This window comes from Oryctolagus cuniculus, chromosome 12, assembly GCF_051225735.1.
Source record: "Oryctolagus cuniculus isolate XC-2025 breed Fujian yellow rabbit chromosome 12, ASM5122573v1, whole genome shotgun sequence".
NCBI lineage: Eukaryota > Metazoa > Chordata > Mammalia > Lagomorpha > Leporidae > Oryctolagus > Oryctolagus cuniculus.
In genome coordinates this window covers 72,509,280-72,524,262 of record NC_142878.1, presented here as the reverse complement: position 1 = coordinate 72,524,262, position 14,983 = coordinate 72,509,280, and the positions used below count along the sequence as shown (strand labels likewise).

The following is a 14,983-nucleotide window of genomic DNA, read 5'->3' as shown; positions in this document are numbered from 1 at the left end:
CAAGAAATCAAAAGAGAAATCAAAAACTTTCTGGAAGTAAATGAGGATAACAACACAACATACCAAAACTTATGGGATACGGCAAAAGCAGTATTGAGAGGCAAGTTTATAGCAATAGGGGCCTATACCAAGAAATTGGAAAGACACCAAATAAATGAGCTTTCAGCTAATCTCAAGGACCTAGAAAAACTGCAGCAAACCAGACCCAAATCTAGTAGGAAAAGAGAAATAATTAAAATCAGAGAAGAAATTAACAGGATTGAATCCAAAAAAAAATTACAAAAAATCAGCCAAGCCAAGAGCTGGTTTTTTGAAAAAATAAACAAAATTGACACCCCATTGGCCCAACTAACTAAAAAAAGAAGAGAAAAGATTCAAATCAATAAAATCAGAGATGAAAAAGGAAACGTTAACAACAAACACCACAGAAATAAAAAGAATCATCAGAAATTACTACAAGGACTTGTATGCCAGCAAATAAGAAAATCTATCAGAAATGGATAGATTCCTGGACACATGCAATCTACCTAAATTGAACCATGAAGACATAGAAAACCTAAATAGACCCATAACTGAAACAGAAATTGAAAGAGTAATAAAGGCCCTCCCAACAAAGAAAAGCCCAGGACCAGATGGATTCACTGCTGAATTCTACCAGACATTTAAAGAAGAACTGATTCCATTTCTTCTCAAACTATTCAGAACAATCGAAAAAGATGGAGTCCTCCCAAATTCTTTCTATGAAGCCAGCATCACCTTAATTCCTAAGCCAGAGAAAGATGCAGCACTGAAAGAGAATTATAGACCAATATCCCTGATGAACATAGACGCAAAAATCCTCAATAAAATTCTTGCCAATAGAATACAACAACACATCAGGAAAATCATCCACCCAGACCAAGTGGGATTTATCCCTGGTCTGCAGGGATGGTTCAACATTCGCAAATCAATCAATGTGATTCACCACATTAACAGACTGCAGAAGAAAAACCATATGATTATCTCAATTGATGCAGAGAAAGCATTCGATAAAATTCAACACCCTTTCATGATGAAAACTCTAAGCAAATTGCGTATAGAAGGAACATTCCTCAATATAATCAAAGCAATTTATGAAAAACCCACGGCCAGCATCCTATTGAATGGGGAAAAGTTGGAAGCATTTCCACTGAGATCTGGTACCAGACAGGGATGCCCACTCTCACCACTGCTATTTAACATAGTTCTGGAAGTTTTAGCCAGAATCATCAGACAAGAAAAAGAAATTAAAGGAATACAATTTGAGAAAGTAGAAGTCAAACTATCCCTCTTTGCAGATGATATGATTCTTTACCTAGAGGATCCAAAGAACTCTACTAAGAGACTATTAGAACTCATAGAGGAGTTTGGCAAAGTGGCAGGATATAAAATCAGTGCACAAAAATCAACAGCGTTTGTATACACAAGCAATGCCATGGCTGAGAAAGAACTGCTAAGATCAATCCCATTCACAATAGCTACAAAAACAATCAAATACCTTGCAATAAACTTAACCAAGGACGTTAAAGATCTCTATGATGAGAATTACAAAATCTTAAAGAAAGAAATAGAAGAGGATACCAAAAAATGGAAAAATCTTCCATGCTCATGGATTGGAAGAATCAACATCATCAAAATGTCCATTCTCCCAAAAGCAATTTATAGATTCAATGTGATACCAATCAAGATACCGAAGACCTTCTTCTCAGATCTGGAAAAAATGGTGCTGAAATTTATAATGAGACGCAGGAGACCTCGAATAGCTAAAGCAATCTTGTACAACAAAAACAAAGCCGGAGGCATCACAATACCAGGTTTCAGGACATACTACAGGGCAGTTGTAATCAAAACAGCATGGTACTGGTACAGAAACAGATGGATAGACCAATGGAACAGAATTGAAACACCAGAAATCAACCCAAACATCTACAGCCAACTTATATTTGATCAAGGATCTAAAATCAATCCCTGGAGTAAGGACAGTCTATTCAATAAATGGTGTTGGGAAAACTAGATTCTCACGTGCAGAAACATGAAGCAAGACCCCTACCTTACACCTTACACAAAAATCCACTCAGCATGGATTAAAGACCTAAATCTACGACCTGACACCATCAAGTTATTAGAGAACATTGGAGAAACCCTTCAAAATATTGGCATAGGCAAAGAATTTCTGAAAAAGACCCGGGAGGCACAGGCAGTCAAAGCCAAAATCAACTATTGGGATTGCATCAAATTGAGAAGTTTCTGTACTTCAAAAGAAACAGTCAGGAGAGTGAAGAGACAACCGACAGAATGGGAAAAATTATTTGCAAACTCTGCTACACATAAAGGGTTAATAACCATAATCTACAAAGAGATCAAGAAACTCCACAACATCAATCAAACAACCCACTTAAGAGATGGGCCAAGGACCTCAATAGACATTTTTCAAAAGAGGAAATCCAAATGGCCAACAGGCACATGAAAAAATGTTCAAGGTCGCTAGCAATCAGGGAAATGCAAATCAAAACCACAATGAGGTTTCACCTCACCCCGGTTAGAATGGCTCACATACACAAATCTACCAACAACAGATGCTGGAGAGGATGTGGGGGAAAAGGGACACTAACCCACTGTTGGTGGGAATGCAAACTGGTCAAGCCACTGTGGAAGTCAGTTTGGAGATTCCTCAGAAACCTGAATATAAGCCATCCCACTCCATGGAATTTACTCAAAGGAATTTAAATTGGCAAACAAAAAAGCGGTCTGCACCCTAATGTTTATTGCAGCACAATTCACAATAGCCAAGACCTGGAACCAACCTAAATGCCCATCAACGGTAGACTGGATAAAAAAATTATGGGATATGTACTCTTTAGAATACTATACCGCAGTAAGAAACAATGAAATCCGGTCATTTGCAACAAAATGGAGGAATCTTCAACACATCATGCTGAGTGAAATAAGCCAGTCCCAAAGGGACAAATAGCATATGTTCTCCCTGATCGGCGACAACTGACTGAATACCAAAAAGGAAACCTGTTCAATTGAAATGGACACTATGAGAAACGGTGACTTGATCAACATAGCCCTGACTGTTAATGAACAACTTTATTCATTATCCCTCTTAGTAGTTTTTTTTGTCTGTTCTACTTAATACGACTGGTTTAATTATGTAATTAATACACAGTTATTCTTAAGTGTTGAAATTTAACTGAAATGTGATCCCTGTTAAACATAAGAGTGGGAATAATAGAGGGAAGAGATGTACAATTTGGGACATGCTCAAGCTGACTTGCCCCAAATGGTAGAGTTAGAAACATACCAGGGGACTCCAATTCAATCCCATCAAGGTGGTATGTACCAATGCCATCTCACTATTCCAAGTGATCAATTTCAGTTCACAATTGATCATAATGAAAGGACTAAGAGTCAAAGGGAGCACATAAACAAGTCTAGTACCTGCTAACACTAACCGATAGAATAAATAAAGGGGAGAGTGATCCAACATGGGAAGCGAGATACTCAGCAGACTCATGAATGGTGGATGTCCTAAATAGCACTCTGGCCTCAGAATCAGCCCTAAAGGCATTCCGATCTGGCTGAAGAGCCCATGAGAGTATTTCAGGCATGGAAAGCCAAGACACTCTGGCAAAAAAAAAAAAAAAAAAAAAAAAAAAAACCTAAATGAAAGATCTCTGTGAGTGAGATCCAAGTGGAAAGAACAGGTCTTCAAAGAAGGAGGTACCTTTCTCTGAAGGGAGGAGAGAACCTCCACTTTGACTATGACCTTGTCTAAACAAGATAAGAGTCGGAGAACTCAAGGGGCTTCCATAGCCTTGGAAACTCATGACTGGTGCATAGGGAGATTACTGAGGCCATAAACAGGAGTGTCAATTTGTAAAGTCAACAACAGGAGTCACTCTGCACTTACTCCTCATGTAGGATCTCTGTCCTTAATGTGCTGTACATTGAGACTTAATGCTATAACAAGTACTCAAACAGTATATTTAACTTTGTGTTTTTATGGGGGTACAAACTGTTGAAAGCTTTACTTAATGTATACTAAACTGATCTTCTGTTTAAAAAAAAAAAAAAAGAAGAAGAAATTATCAATTCCCAACTTGACTCTCACTGGGATTAAACATGACAATAGGTCTGATCTGATTTCATCATCATTTAAAAAATCATCTATTAATTTTCACTTTATGTTTCTGTGTGGGAGCAAACTGTTGAAATCTTTACTTAATGTATGCTAAACTGATCTGTATATAAAGAGAATCGAAAATGAATCTTGATGTGATTGGAAGGGGAGAGGGAGTGGGAAAGGGGAGGGTTGCGGGTGGGAGGCATGTTATGGGGGGAAGCCATTGTAATCCATAAGCTGTACTTTGGAAATTTATATTCATAAATAAAAGTTAAAAAAAATTGTATACTTTTACTAATGAAATTGAATTGTTTGGTTTTTATTAGTTCTTTTATTTCTCTTATTGTGAATTACTTATTTATGAAATTTTACTATTTCTGAGCTTTTCTCTTTTTATTTCTAAAAGCTATTTATACTTTAAAAATATTGACCCAATCAGTGACTTATAAATATTCATGTCACTCTCTCTTTTCCCTTTTTAGCCCAAAAATCTTTTTTGATTAGAATTTTATATTTGCATGGATATACTATTTTTATTGAAATTTTGTTTTAGTGACATGATATTTAAGAAAATTAAGTATAGTGGCCAGCGCAGTGGCTCACTAGGCTAATCTTGCACCTGCGGCGCCGGCACACCTGGTTCTAGTCCCGGTCGGTGTGTCGGATTCTGTCCTGGTTGCCCCTCTTCCAGTCCAGCTCTCTGCTGTGGCCTGAGAGTGCAGTGGAGGACGGCCCAGGTACTTGGGCCCTGCACCCACATGGGAGACCAGGAGGAAGCGCCTGGCTCCTGGCTTTGGATCGGCGCAGCATGCCGGCTCCAGCGGCCACTTGGGGGGGTGAACCAACGGCAAAGGAAGACCTTTCTCTATGTCTCTCTCTCTCTCTCTCTCTCACTGTCTAACTCTGCCTATGCAAAAAAAAAAAAAAATTAAGTATAGCACAAGATCATAGATATAGTCACATGTGTTCTGTATTATTCTCAAATATTTATTTTTTCTATTTGATTCTTTATTCCATCTGGTGTTTGTTTTTGTGTGTGTACTATACGGGAACAAAATATAAGAATATTATTTTAGGCCTATCAATAAATTTGCATGATTTTTTTCATGTAAGTTCTGTACATTCTCTATTAAATTTTTCCATTGATGTTTTAAATTTTCATTACTAATGCCAACTAGATAGTTCTTCTATTATTTTATTAAATCAGTTGTGTTAGTATATATAATTTTTTTGCTGTATGAGTATTATTCACCAATATTAGGTATTTCTCATCACCAATATTAGTAGAAAGGATACTAATTAGAACTTTGCAATTAAGTATAACTTTAAATAGTTAGATAGCTATATTCTTTAAGGTTAAGGAAATTGATATTCCTAGTTTATTATACTAAAGATATCTAGACATATTATGGATGTGAATATGAATGTAGATGGGGTATCACTGTCCTCAAATCTTAAAGAAAGCTGTGTGATTTGAAAGGGAAAGAGATTAAGTCAACTATGCTGACAGGAACATAGCAGATTGTATTAACAGCTTTTCAGAAATGGAAGCATTTCATTTTCTTAGATTATACTTTTTAAATTCATTACTAGAGTTTATTGGCTTTATTTAGTCAGGGATCTCTATTTGGTAAGATTTACTTATGTTTTCCCATATTCTCTTTGGTTGCTTGGGGTATCAAATTTATACTAACCTCAGAAAATGAAGTCCTTTGCTTTATCTTTCTTTCTATTACTTCATAGAAATAGGGACAACATTTGTTCTTTGAATGTTTCACTAAAATTTCCTGTGAACTTTCATTGATTTATTTATTGTTTGTAGAAAAGCTATGTGGAAATTAATTACATAAATATCTGCCTTGAATGTCAAAACTTAATATTGAGTGAATGAATCAAGTTACCAAATAATATTTACAGTAGATATATCATCTATTTAAGATTTAAAACACATGAATCTCTGTTTTATTGTCTGTGTGTGTATGTATATGTGTACATAGTTAATAGAATGGAACATATAGAAACCAAAAAAGGATAATTCCAAGATGGGGAATATACTAATAGAACTAGAGATCATAAATTTTATATTTTGTTATATTTAAACTTCTTACTTATTTTAAAAGTGTGGTCTTGATTCAAGTGCTAAAATGTCAACAAGAATGTGTTCTAGGCTATGGGAATATGGAAACAACTGGTATTTATATTATTCATAAAAATGTTCTGGTTTCTTTTTATTTTCAAAAGAAGTTTTAAAAGTCTGACCAATTTTATCAGATGAATTTTTAGCTACTACTTAAAAGACCTTTAGATGAACTATACTAACAAAATTTTTAAAAATTATTCTTTATGTTAAATAAAAATGTGTTACTAGATTTGATTTGCAGGATTTTGACACATAAAAATGTTTTAATTTTGAATTTTTAAATGTTTTCCAGCTTTCAGATATAATGATGACAAAGAAGAATATAGAGGTATTTAAAATTTCTGTTCTGACACATTATATGTCAAAAGTATTATGTGGGGGCTAAAGTAATGTACACAATATGTATATAGCTATAAATACAGGTAGAGGTCTCACGGGAGAGAGTTGGAAGCAAGAATAGAAGCTTTCTGTTTGTGCCTAGTCCATATTTCTTTATACATAGTCTAGGTAAAATTCTTGGTTATTTGAGTATGTATAAAATTATTTCTAAAATATTTTGTTTGGCTTTTGGATTTGGCATGGGGTATACAAGGACTTTTAAGTTTCAAGAAGCAGAAAATATGAAGATTTTTCTTAAATTCAATGTAAAATCTTTTACTTGTTTTAGTAAAAAGAATTTAAATAAATTTGTTAATTGAGTGATATTTAAATATTTGTCCTTTGTAGTCATATGAGACTACTACACTGTGAGTAAAATAATAACTACTCTATGATGTTTCTTTTTTTAGGGTTGTAACTTCCCAGGATTCAAAACAAATGAACTTACTCAGCTACCCAGACATTTGGATGCTGAACGAATTTATCTTTTTGTTTTACAATCCCGAAACTATGATGTATGTAAATATTATCTTTAGGATCATTGTATAATAAAGTTAAGACTATAATGAATCAGGCCTTTATTTAAAACCGTGATAAATTAGCTGTTAAAAAAATTGATCCTTTGGACATTAAATTTGTTAGTAAAGACCAGTGATGCTCATTCCTTGATTACCAGAAGAGAAAACATTAGACTCTTTGTTACATTCACAGGAGTCTGAGGTTGCTAGTGTGTATGGGTTTGAAAGAGTAACAGGTGGTTTTTACTCTCTGTTCCTACTCTATCAGCTCAGGATATTTCAAACTTGCTAATTTTGACCCTGAAATAACTGATGAGAGCACTTCTCTGCAATCCTTTTGTTGTTACTTTTGAGCCTCCAAGTGTCCTGAGGAGTTGGGTAGTATCCTTAAAAAATAACCAAATGATAGAAGATTGCATATAAAAGGTGGGAGTATTAATGGCCAATGATTATCAGGGGTAAAATGGGGGTGGCTTATTACTGGTAAAATTGTTTATTTTACTCTAAGTATTTTAATTTTCTACTTTTTATGTTCATATGCTTCATATACATTTTTTAAAATTTATTTGACAGGTAGAGTTATAGACAGTGAGAGAGAGAGACAGAAAGGTCTTCCTTCCGTTGGTTCACCCCCCAAAATGGCCACTACGGCCGACGCTGTGCCAATCCGAAGCCAGGAGCCAGGTGCTTCCTCCTGGTCTCCCATGCGGGTGCAGGGGCCCAAGCACTTGGGCCATCCTCTACTGCCCTCCTGGGCCACAGCAGAGAGCTGGACTGGAAGAGGAGCAACCGAGACTAGAACCCGGTGCCCATATGGGATGCTTGTGCCACAGGTGGAGGATTAACCAAGTGAGCCATGGCTTTGTCCCCTCATATACATTCTTTAACATTAAAAGTACTAAACCTGGGGCTGGTATTGGGGCACAGGGGGTCAAGCTGCTGTTTGCATCACTTACATCCCATATCAGAATGCTGGTTTGAGTCCTAGCTGCTATGCTTCTGATACAACTTGTCACTAATGTTCCTGGGAAAGCTTCAGAAGATGGCCCTAGTCCATGGATCCCTGCCACCCACGTGGGAGATCAGGATGTAGTTCCTGGCTCCTGGCTTTAGCCTGTTCAAGACCTGGCAGTTGTGGCCATTTGCAGAGTGAACCAGTGGAGAGAAGGTCTCTCTTGTTCTCTGGCTCTTCTCTCTCTGCTGCTCTACCTTTCAAATATAAAATAAATAGATCCTTTTTTTAATTCTTTTTTTTTTTTTTTTTGACAGGCAGAGTTAGACAGTAAGAGAGAGAGAGAGAGAGAAAGGTTTTCCTTCCGTTGGTTCACTCACCAAATGGCTGCTACGGCCGGCGCACCGCACCGATCCAAAGCCAGGAACCAGGTGCCTCCTCCTGGTCTCCCATGCGGGTGCAGGGCCCAAGCACTTGGGCTATCCTCCACTGCCTTCCTGGGCCACAGCAGAGAGCTGAATTGGAAGAGGAGCAACTGGGACAGAATCCAGCGCCCCGACTGGGACTAGAACCCAGAGTGCCGGCGCCACAGGCGGAGGGTTAGCCTAGTGAGCCGCGGCTCCGGCCTTAGATCTTTTTTTTAAAATACTGAACCTAAGTTGAAGCTATTACCAGTTGTACTGTTTACTAAGTAGGATATTTAAAAGAAATGCTCTCCACAGATTAGGTGACAAATTTCTTGTGATATGTTTGCATGATATACTCTGTGTAGACTTGAGATAAATAATTGTCTTGCTATAAAAGTTGTCTGATGTTGTGTGTGTAAACTTGTATTTGAGGAGTAGGAATTTGTACCAATGGATTTCATTAGAAAAATATTGCATTCTACTGAGTCTGGCATTTATAAACTTTGGTGAATAAGAAAAAAAAAATGATCAGTTGAATATGCCTATTTAAGCAAAAATGTATAGTCTTTGTCATTACCAATATATTTAACCTTATGTACCAATTTTGATCAATTTCCATGACTGTTGATCCTTGTCTTTAGTGGAAAAATGAAGAAATTATGTATCTTACATTTTTGCTATTGTTTCTCTATCCTTGTAATAGCAACTATTCATGTATTATTATTGAACATATGAAATATGGTTCATGCAACTAAGGACCCCAATTTTTAATTTTATTTCTTTTAAATTATAAATAAAACTAAACACTATTATTTGCTTCCATTATTGAAAAACTTTAAATTATGTTGGAACACAATTACAGTCATATATTTTAGAATGTCTATATAGTGATCTGGTGTTTCTGATGAAAATGTATTCAAAACAAGATGTGTTATAAATATGAAATATAAACCATCTTTCAAAGACCTAGTACCAAAAGGGTAGAAAATATTTCATTTGGTTAAATAAAATGTCTTCAGGATTAATTTCACCTTTTACTTTTTCAATGCGGCTACTAGAAAATTTAATATAAATGAGTGATTCCTGTTAAATTTCTGACAGTGCTGGCCTATAATCACTGAATACATACTATTTTTTTTTTTTATTTTTGACAGGCAGAGTGGACAGTGAGAGAGAGAGACAGAGAGAAAGGTCTTCCTTTGCCATTGGTTCACCCTCCAATGGCTGCCACGGCCGGTGCGCTGTGGCCGGTGCATCGCGCGGATCGAAGCCAGGAGCCAGGTGCTTCTCCTGGTCTCCCATGGGGTGCAGGGCCCAAGCACTTGGGCCATCCTCCACTGCACTCCAGGCCACAGCAGAGAGCTGGCCTGGAAGAGGGGCAACTGGGACAGAATCCGGTGCCCCGACCGGGACTAGAACCCGGTGTGCCGGCGCCGCAAGGCAGAGGATTAGCCTAGTGAGCCATGGCGCTGACCATACATACTCTTTTTAAAGCCTATTTATGTTAAAATATTTTGTGATTTTTAAAATTTGATTTTTTTTTCCACAGGAAAGAGTTTTTAAAACCTGGAAGATGTATTTTCTCTCAGAAGCCTCCATTGCTCTTTTGCATGACTCTTTCTGGTGGTGGTTTCTCCATAAATTTAAGGTGAGTGGAATTTTAAGTTAATTTTTAGCTTAATTAATTTTTCTGTGGAAGTAACCCTGACAAAAGCTTTTTTTCTGGATTGCTTCACAGAGATTAGTTTTTAAGCATCCCACACATGTTAGAAGTCCTCTTGAAGTCTAGAGTTCTTTCAGGAAACAATAATTTATATTTCGAAGACTCTAGATCTTCATTAATCAAAAAAATGGTTAGTGAAATTAAGCATTACAGTGTGTAATGGAATTAGAGATTTACTCATTACAATAATGGACTTGTGAACACTGAATAGAAGACCTATTGCAAATAAGTGACATTGAAGGAAATTCCATTTGGCAAAGATTTTACAGATTAAACAATGGATCTTAATTGATTCAGAAACATCAAGATTCTGAATAGGACTAAAAACACAAGGAGAGGATCATCTGGGAAAAAAAAAAAGAGTGGAAATGCGCACCATGTGAGCTAACAGTGTTTGACTAGAAGAACCTTACTATTGATATTGTAGTATCTTTAATTTTTTGAAAAACTGTCCTTTGGACCTTGGCTCACCAAAATTTTTAGAAAGATGGAAAGTACATTATTTCTACCCGTATGACAACAATAAAAATATATATAACCCAATAAGTCACAGTGTTTTGAACCTATCATACACAGTAAATAATCAAACAATGAAATCAGGAACAAAGAGAATAATTATATAATGATAATACAGTCAATTCATCAAGATGTTATAATAAAGTTATTTATGTACATACCTAATAAAAATAACTCACAATGCATCTAATAAAAATGTTAACACTTCAATGAGAAAACAACAAATCCATAAATATGGTTGAAGATTTCAGCTTCTTACTCTCAATAACTGATAGACTATCTCAAAACATCACTAATGTTATAGATTGGTATAGAAGAATTTAGCAATATTATCAAACATCTTATCTACAACATTTATTTATATTTGATTATTTTTTTAAATGTAGAATTAGAAACAGACAGAGATTTTCTATTCACTGTTTCATTCTCCAAATGCCTACAAGAGCTAGAGCTGAACCAGGTTGAAACCAGGAGCCAGGAATTCTATCCAAGTCTCCCAAGTGGGTGGTGAAGGCTTGCTGCCTCCCAAGCTGTGCATTAATTAGCTGGATGCTAGAACTGGAGAAAGAGCTGGGATTTAAACCCAGGCACTCTAATATGGCATGTGAGTATCCCAAACAACATAATAAACTGCTGTGCCAAGTTCGTTGTCCAACCAATGACATTTATTTTTTTTTAATTTAAAAAAATGTTTTTTGACAGGCAGAGTGGACAGTGAGAGAGAGAGAGAGAGACAGAGAGAAAGGTCTTCCATTGCCGTTGGTTCACCCTCCAATGGCCGCCACGGCCGGTGTGCTGCGGCCGGCACATCCTGCTGATCCAAAGCCAGGAGCTAGGTGCTTCTCCTGGTCTCCAATGTGGGTGCAGGGCCCAAGGCCTTGGGCCATCCTCCACTGCACTCCCGGGCCCAACCAATGACATTTATTAAACATCCCTCTTGTGTTAGTCCCTTTTATGCTACTAAAACAGTATACCAGGGGCCAGTGCTGTGGCATAGCAGGTAAAGCCACTGCCTGCAGCGTTGGCATCCCATAAGGATGCCAGTTCGAGACCCGGCTGCTCTTCTTCCAATCTTCTTCCAGATCTCTGCTATAGCCTGGGAAAGCAGTAGAGGATGGCCCAAGTCCTTGGACCCCTGCACCCACATGGGAAACCCAGAAGAAGTTCCTAGCTCCTGACTTCGGATCAGTGCAGCTCTGGCCATGTGGCCATCTGGGCAGTGAACCAGTGGATGGAAGACCTCTCCCTGCCACTGCCTCTTCCTTTGCTTCTGCCTCTGCCTCTCTGTAACTCTGACTTTCAGATAAATAAATAAATCTTTTAAAAAAAATAGAATACCACAGACTAGATCATTTATACTGAACAGAAATTTATTGATCCATAGTTCTGTATTCTGGGAAGTCTGACTGAGGAAGCAGCATCTGTCAAGGATTCCTAGCTGCACCACCCCATGGAGATATGTAGAAGTGCAAGACTGGGAAGAGAGAGTGAAGAATTGAGAGAAAGAGAGGGAGAGGGAAAAGGGGAGAGAGAAAGAGAGAGTAGGTATCTCACTCCCACATAAATAACCTATTTCCTTGATGATGGCATTTATCTATTCATGAGGTCAGTGCTGCCGTAACCCACATAATTCCCTTTAGACTCTACCTCCCAACATTGCATTTTGGTGATCAAGTTTCCAACACATGAACTTTAAGGGACACATTCAACCATGGCACCTACCAGCAACAACAAATACATGTTTCTCAAGAACATGTTAACCATTTACCAAGATAAACTACATCCTGAGCTAGAAAAGCACCCTGATAAATTTATAATAACTCAACTCATATAAAGTGGATTTGAAGACCAAAATGGTATTATAGATGAGTAATAGTGAGATTTCTGGAAATTCCCCTAATATCTAGAAACTAAATAAAACATTTTTCAGTAAACGTGGGTCAATCCAAGAATCAACAGTGAAATAAATTCTTTTCAACTGAATGAAAAGGAAAATACAGATTAAATTTTAGGGACAGTAGCTAAAGCAGTCTTTAGAGGCAAACTTGTGGCATTAAAATTCCTATTTTAGAAAAAAAAGACAAAGTTCTCAAAAACTATGACCTTAGCTTCTACCTTGAAAAGCTAGAAATACATGAAGAAATGAAATTGAAGGCAAACAAAAGAATTAAATAATAATAACTAGAAAGGAAACCATTAAAAATAAATACGGAAAAGAAAGAAGAATTGCAGATCACTCTTTTCATATGCTGATTTCATTTCCTTTGGATGAGTTCCCAAGAATGGGATGGCTGGGTGATACGCTAGATCAGTTTTCTATAATGGTTGTACTAGTTTAAATACCCCCACCAACAGTGTATAGCTATACCCCCATGTTTATGGCAGTTCCATATGTATATATATGTATATGGAATTGCCATGTATATATATGTGTGTGTGTGTATATATATATATATATATACACATATACATGCACACATACACGCAATGGTATACCACATAGCCATAAAAAGAATGAAATCCTGTCTTTTACAACAAAATGGATGCAAAATAGAAAGCATTATGCTTAGTGAAATAAGCCAGACACCAAAATATAAATATCTTATGTGATTTGTGGTAGCTAATATATAGAATACAAAAATGTAATACATATGAGTTAAGTTGACATCTTGAGATTTGTTTATTGCTTATAGTCTTTTCTATACTCCTGAAAAATAGTGGTCTTTTCTTATTTTCTACTCATTGAATTATTTATTTAGTGGAGGATTAAGCCTTTAATCATAAACCAAATTTTAAATATTTTATCTCAAAATTTAAAAGAAAAAAGAGAAAGGAATGAAGAGGGAGGGTGGATGGGGGTATCATTACTTATGTGCTTAAAATTGCACATATGAAAATGCACTAAATCTGATCTCTTTATACAAATTTAAAAAGAAGAAAAATGAAGCCACATATGCTTGCTTAAGGGATAAAATTACTTTGGTATCCAAAATTGAAATAAAATATCTCAATTATTAGAGAAGACGAATAACAAGAAGAAAAGGAGCAGGAAGAAGAAGGAGGAAGAAGGAGGAGGAGGAAGACAAGAAGGAAAAATAATTAAATAAAATCAATGAAGTAAAAAACTGGTTATTGGAGAATTCTAAAAAGTAATACAAAAGGAATTTGAAGGTTGTGTTTCATGAGAGTAACTATAGCAAAAACAAAATCAAAATACAGTTCAACAATGTACTTAGTTGACTTGAGTCCCTAAAAGTCTATGGAAAAAAAAAGGCATGCCTATTTGCCAGCTTAAATTCTATATATCACCATTTCAACTAGCCTTTTGAAGATGCCAAGCTATCAAACAGAAATTATAAGACGTATAAAGAAGGAGCAAATAAAGTCAGAGATGAAAAAGGAAATGTAACAACAAATACCACAGAAATAAAAAGAATCTTCAGGAATTACTAGAAAGAGCTGTATGCCAACAAATAGGGAAACAGAAAAAGTGTAGATTGCTGGACACATACAATCCACTAAAGTTGAGTCATGAAGACAGAGAAAACCTAAACAGACCAATAACCAATGCAGAGATTGGGTCAATAATAAAGACCTTCCTAATAAAGAAAAACCCGGACCAGATGGCTTCATAACTGAATTCTACCAAACATTTAAAGAAGAACTAATTCCAATTCTTCTCAAGCTATTCAAAACAATTGAAAGGGAGGGAATTCTCCCAAAATCCATTTATTAAACCAATATCACCTTAATTGCTGAATAAGAAAAGGATACAATGGAGAAAGAGAACTATAGACCAATATCCCTGATGAACCTAGATGCAAAAATCCACAACAAAATATTAGCTAATCAAATCCAACAACACATCAGAAAGATCATTCATCCAGACCAAGTGGCATTTATCTCTGGTATGCAGGGATGGTTCAACATTTGAAAATCAATGAATGTGATACATCACATTAACAAACTGAGAAACCAAAAAAAGATTTTTCATTAGATGTAGAGAAAACATTTGATAAAATACAACATCCTTTCTTGATGAAGACCTTAAGCACTTTGGGTACACAAAAACATTCCTCCACACAATCAAGGCAATCTGTGACAAACACACAGGCAGCATCTTATTGAGTGGGGAAAAATTGGAAGCATTGTCACAATGATCCAGAAGCAGACAAGTTTGCCTACTCACACTTGCTATTCAA

General features: G+C 36.3%; 1 protein-coding gene across 1 annotated transcript in view; it reads left to right on the top strand.

Moving 5' to 3' along the window:
- The window catches only part of FAM227B (family with sequence similarity 227 member B), a 256,763-nt gene that overhangs the window by 36,614 nt on the left and 205,166 nt on the right, over nucleotides 1-14,983 (top strand). Inside the window, exons 6-8 of the mRNA XM_089310279.1 lie at nucleotides 6,580-6,615; nucleotides 7,076-7,180; nucleotides 10,092-10,190. Coding sequence (XP_089166405.1) covers nucleotides 6,580-6,615; nucleotides 7,076-7,180; nucleotides 10,092-10,190 — 240 coding nt within the window. The remainder of the gene's footprint in view (nucleotides 1-6,579; nucleotides 6,616-7,075; nucleotides 7,181-10,091; nucleotides 10,191-14,983) is intronic.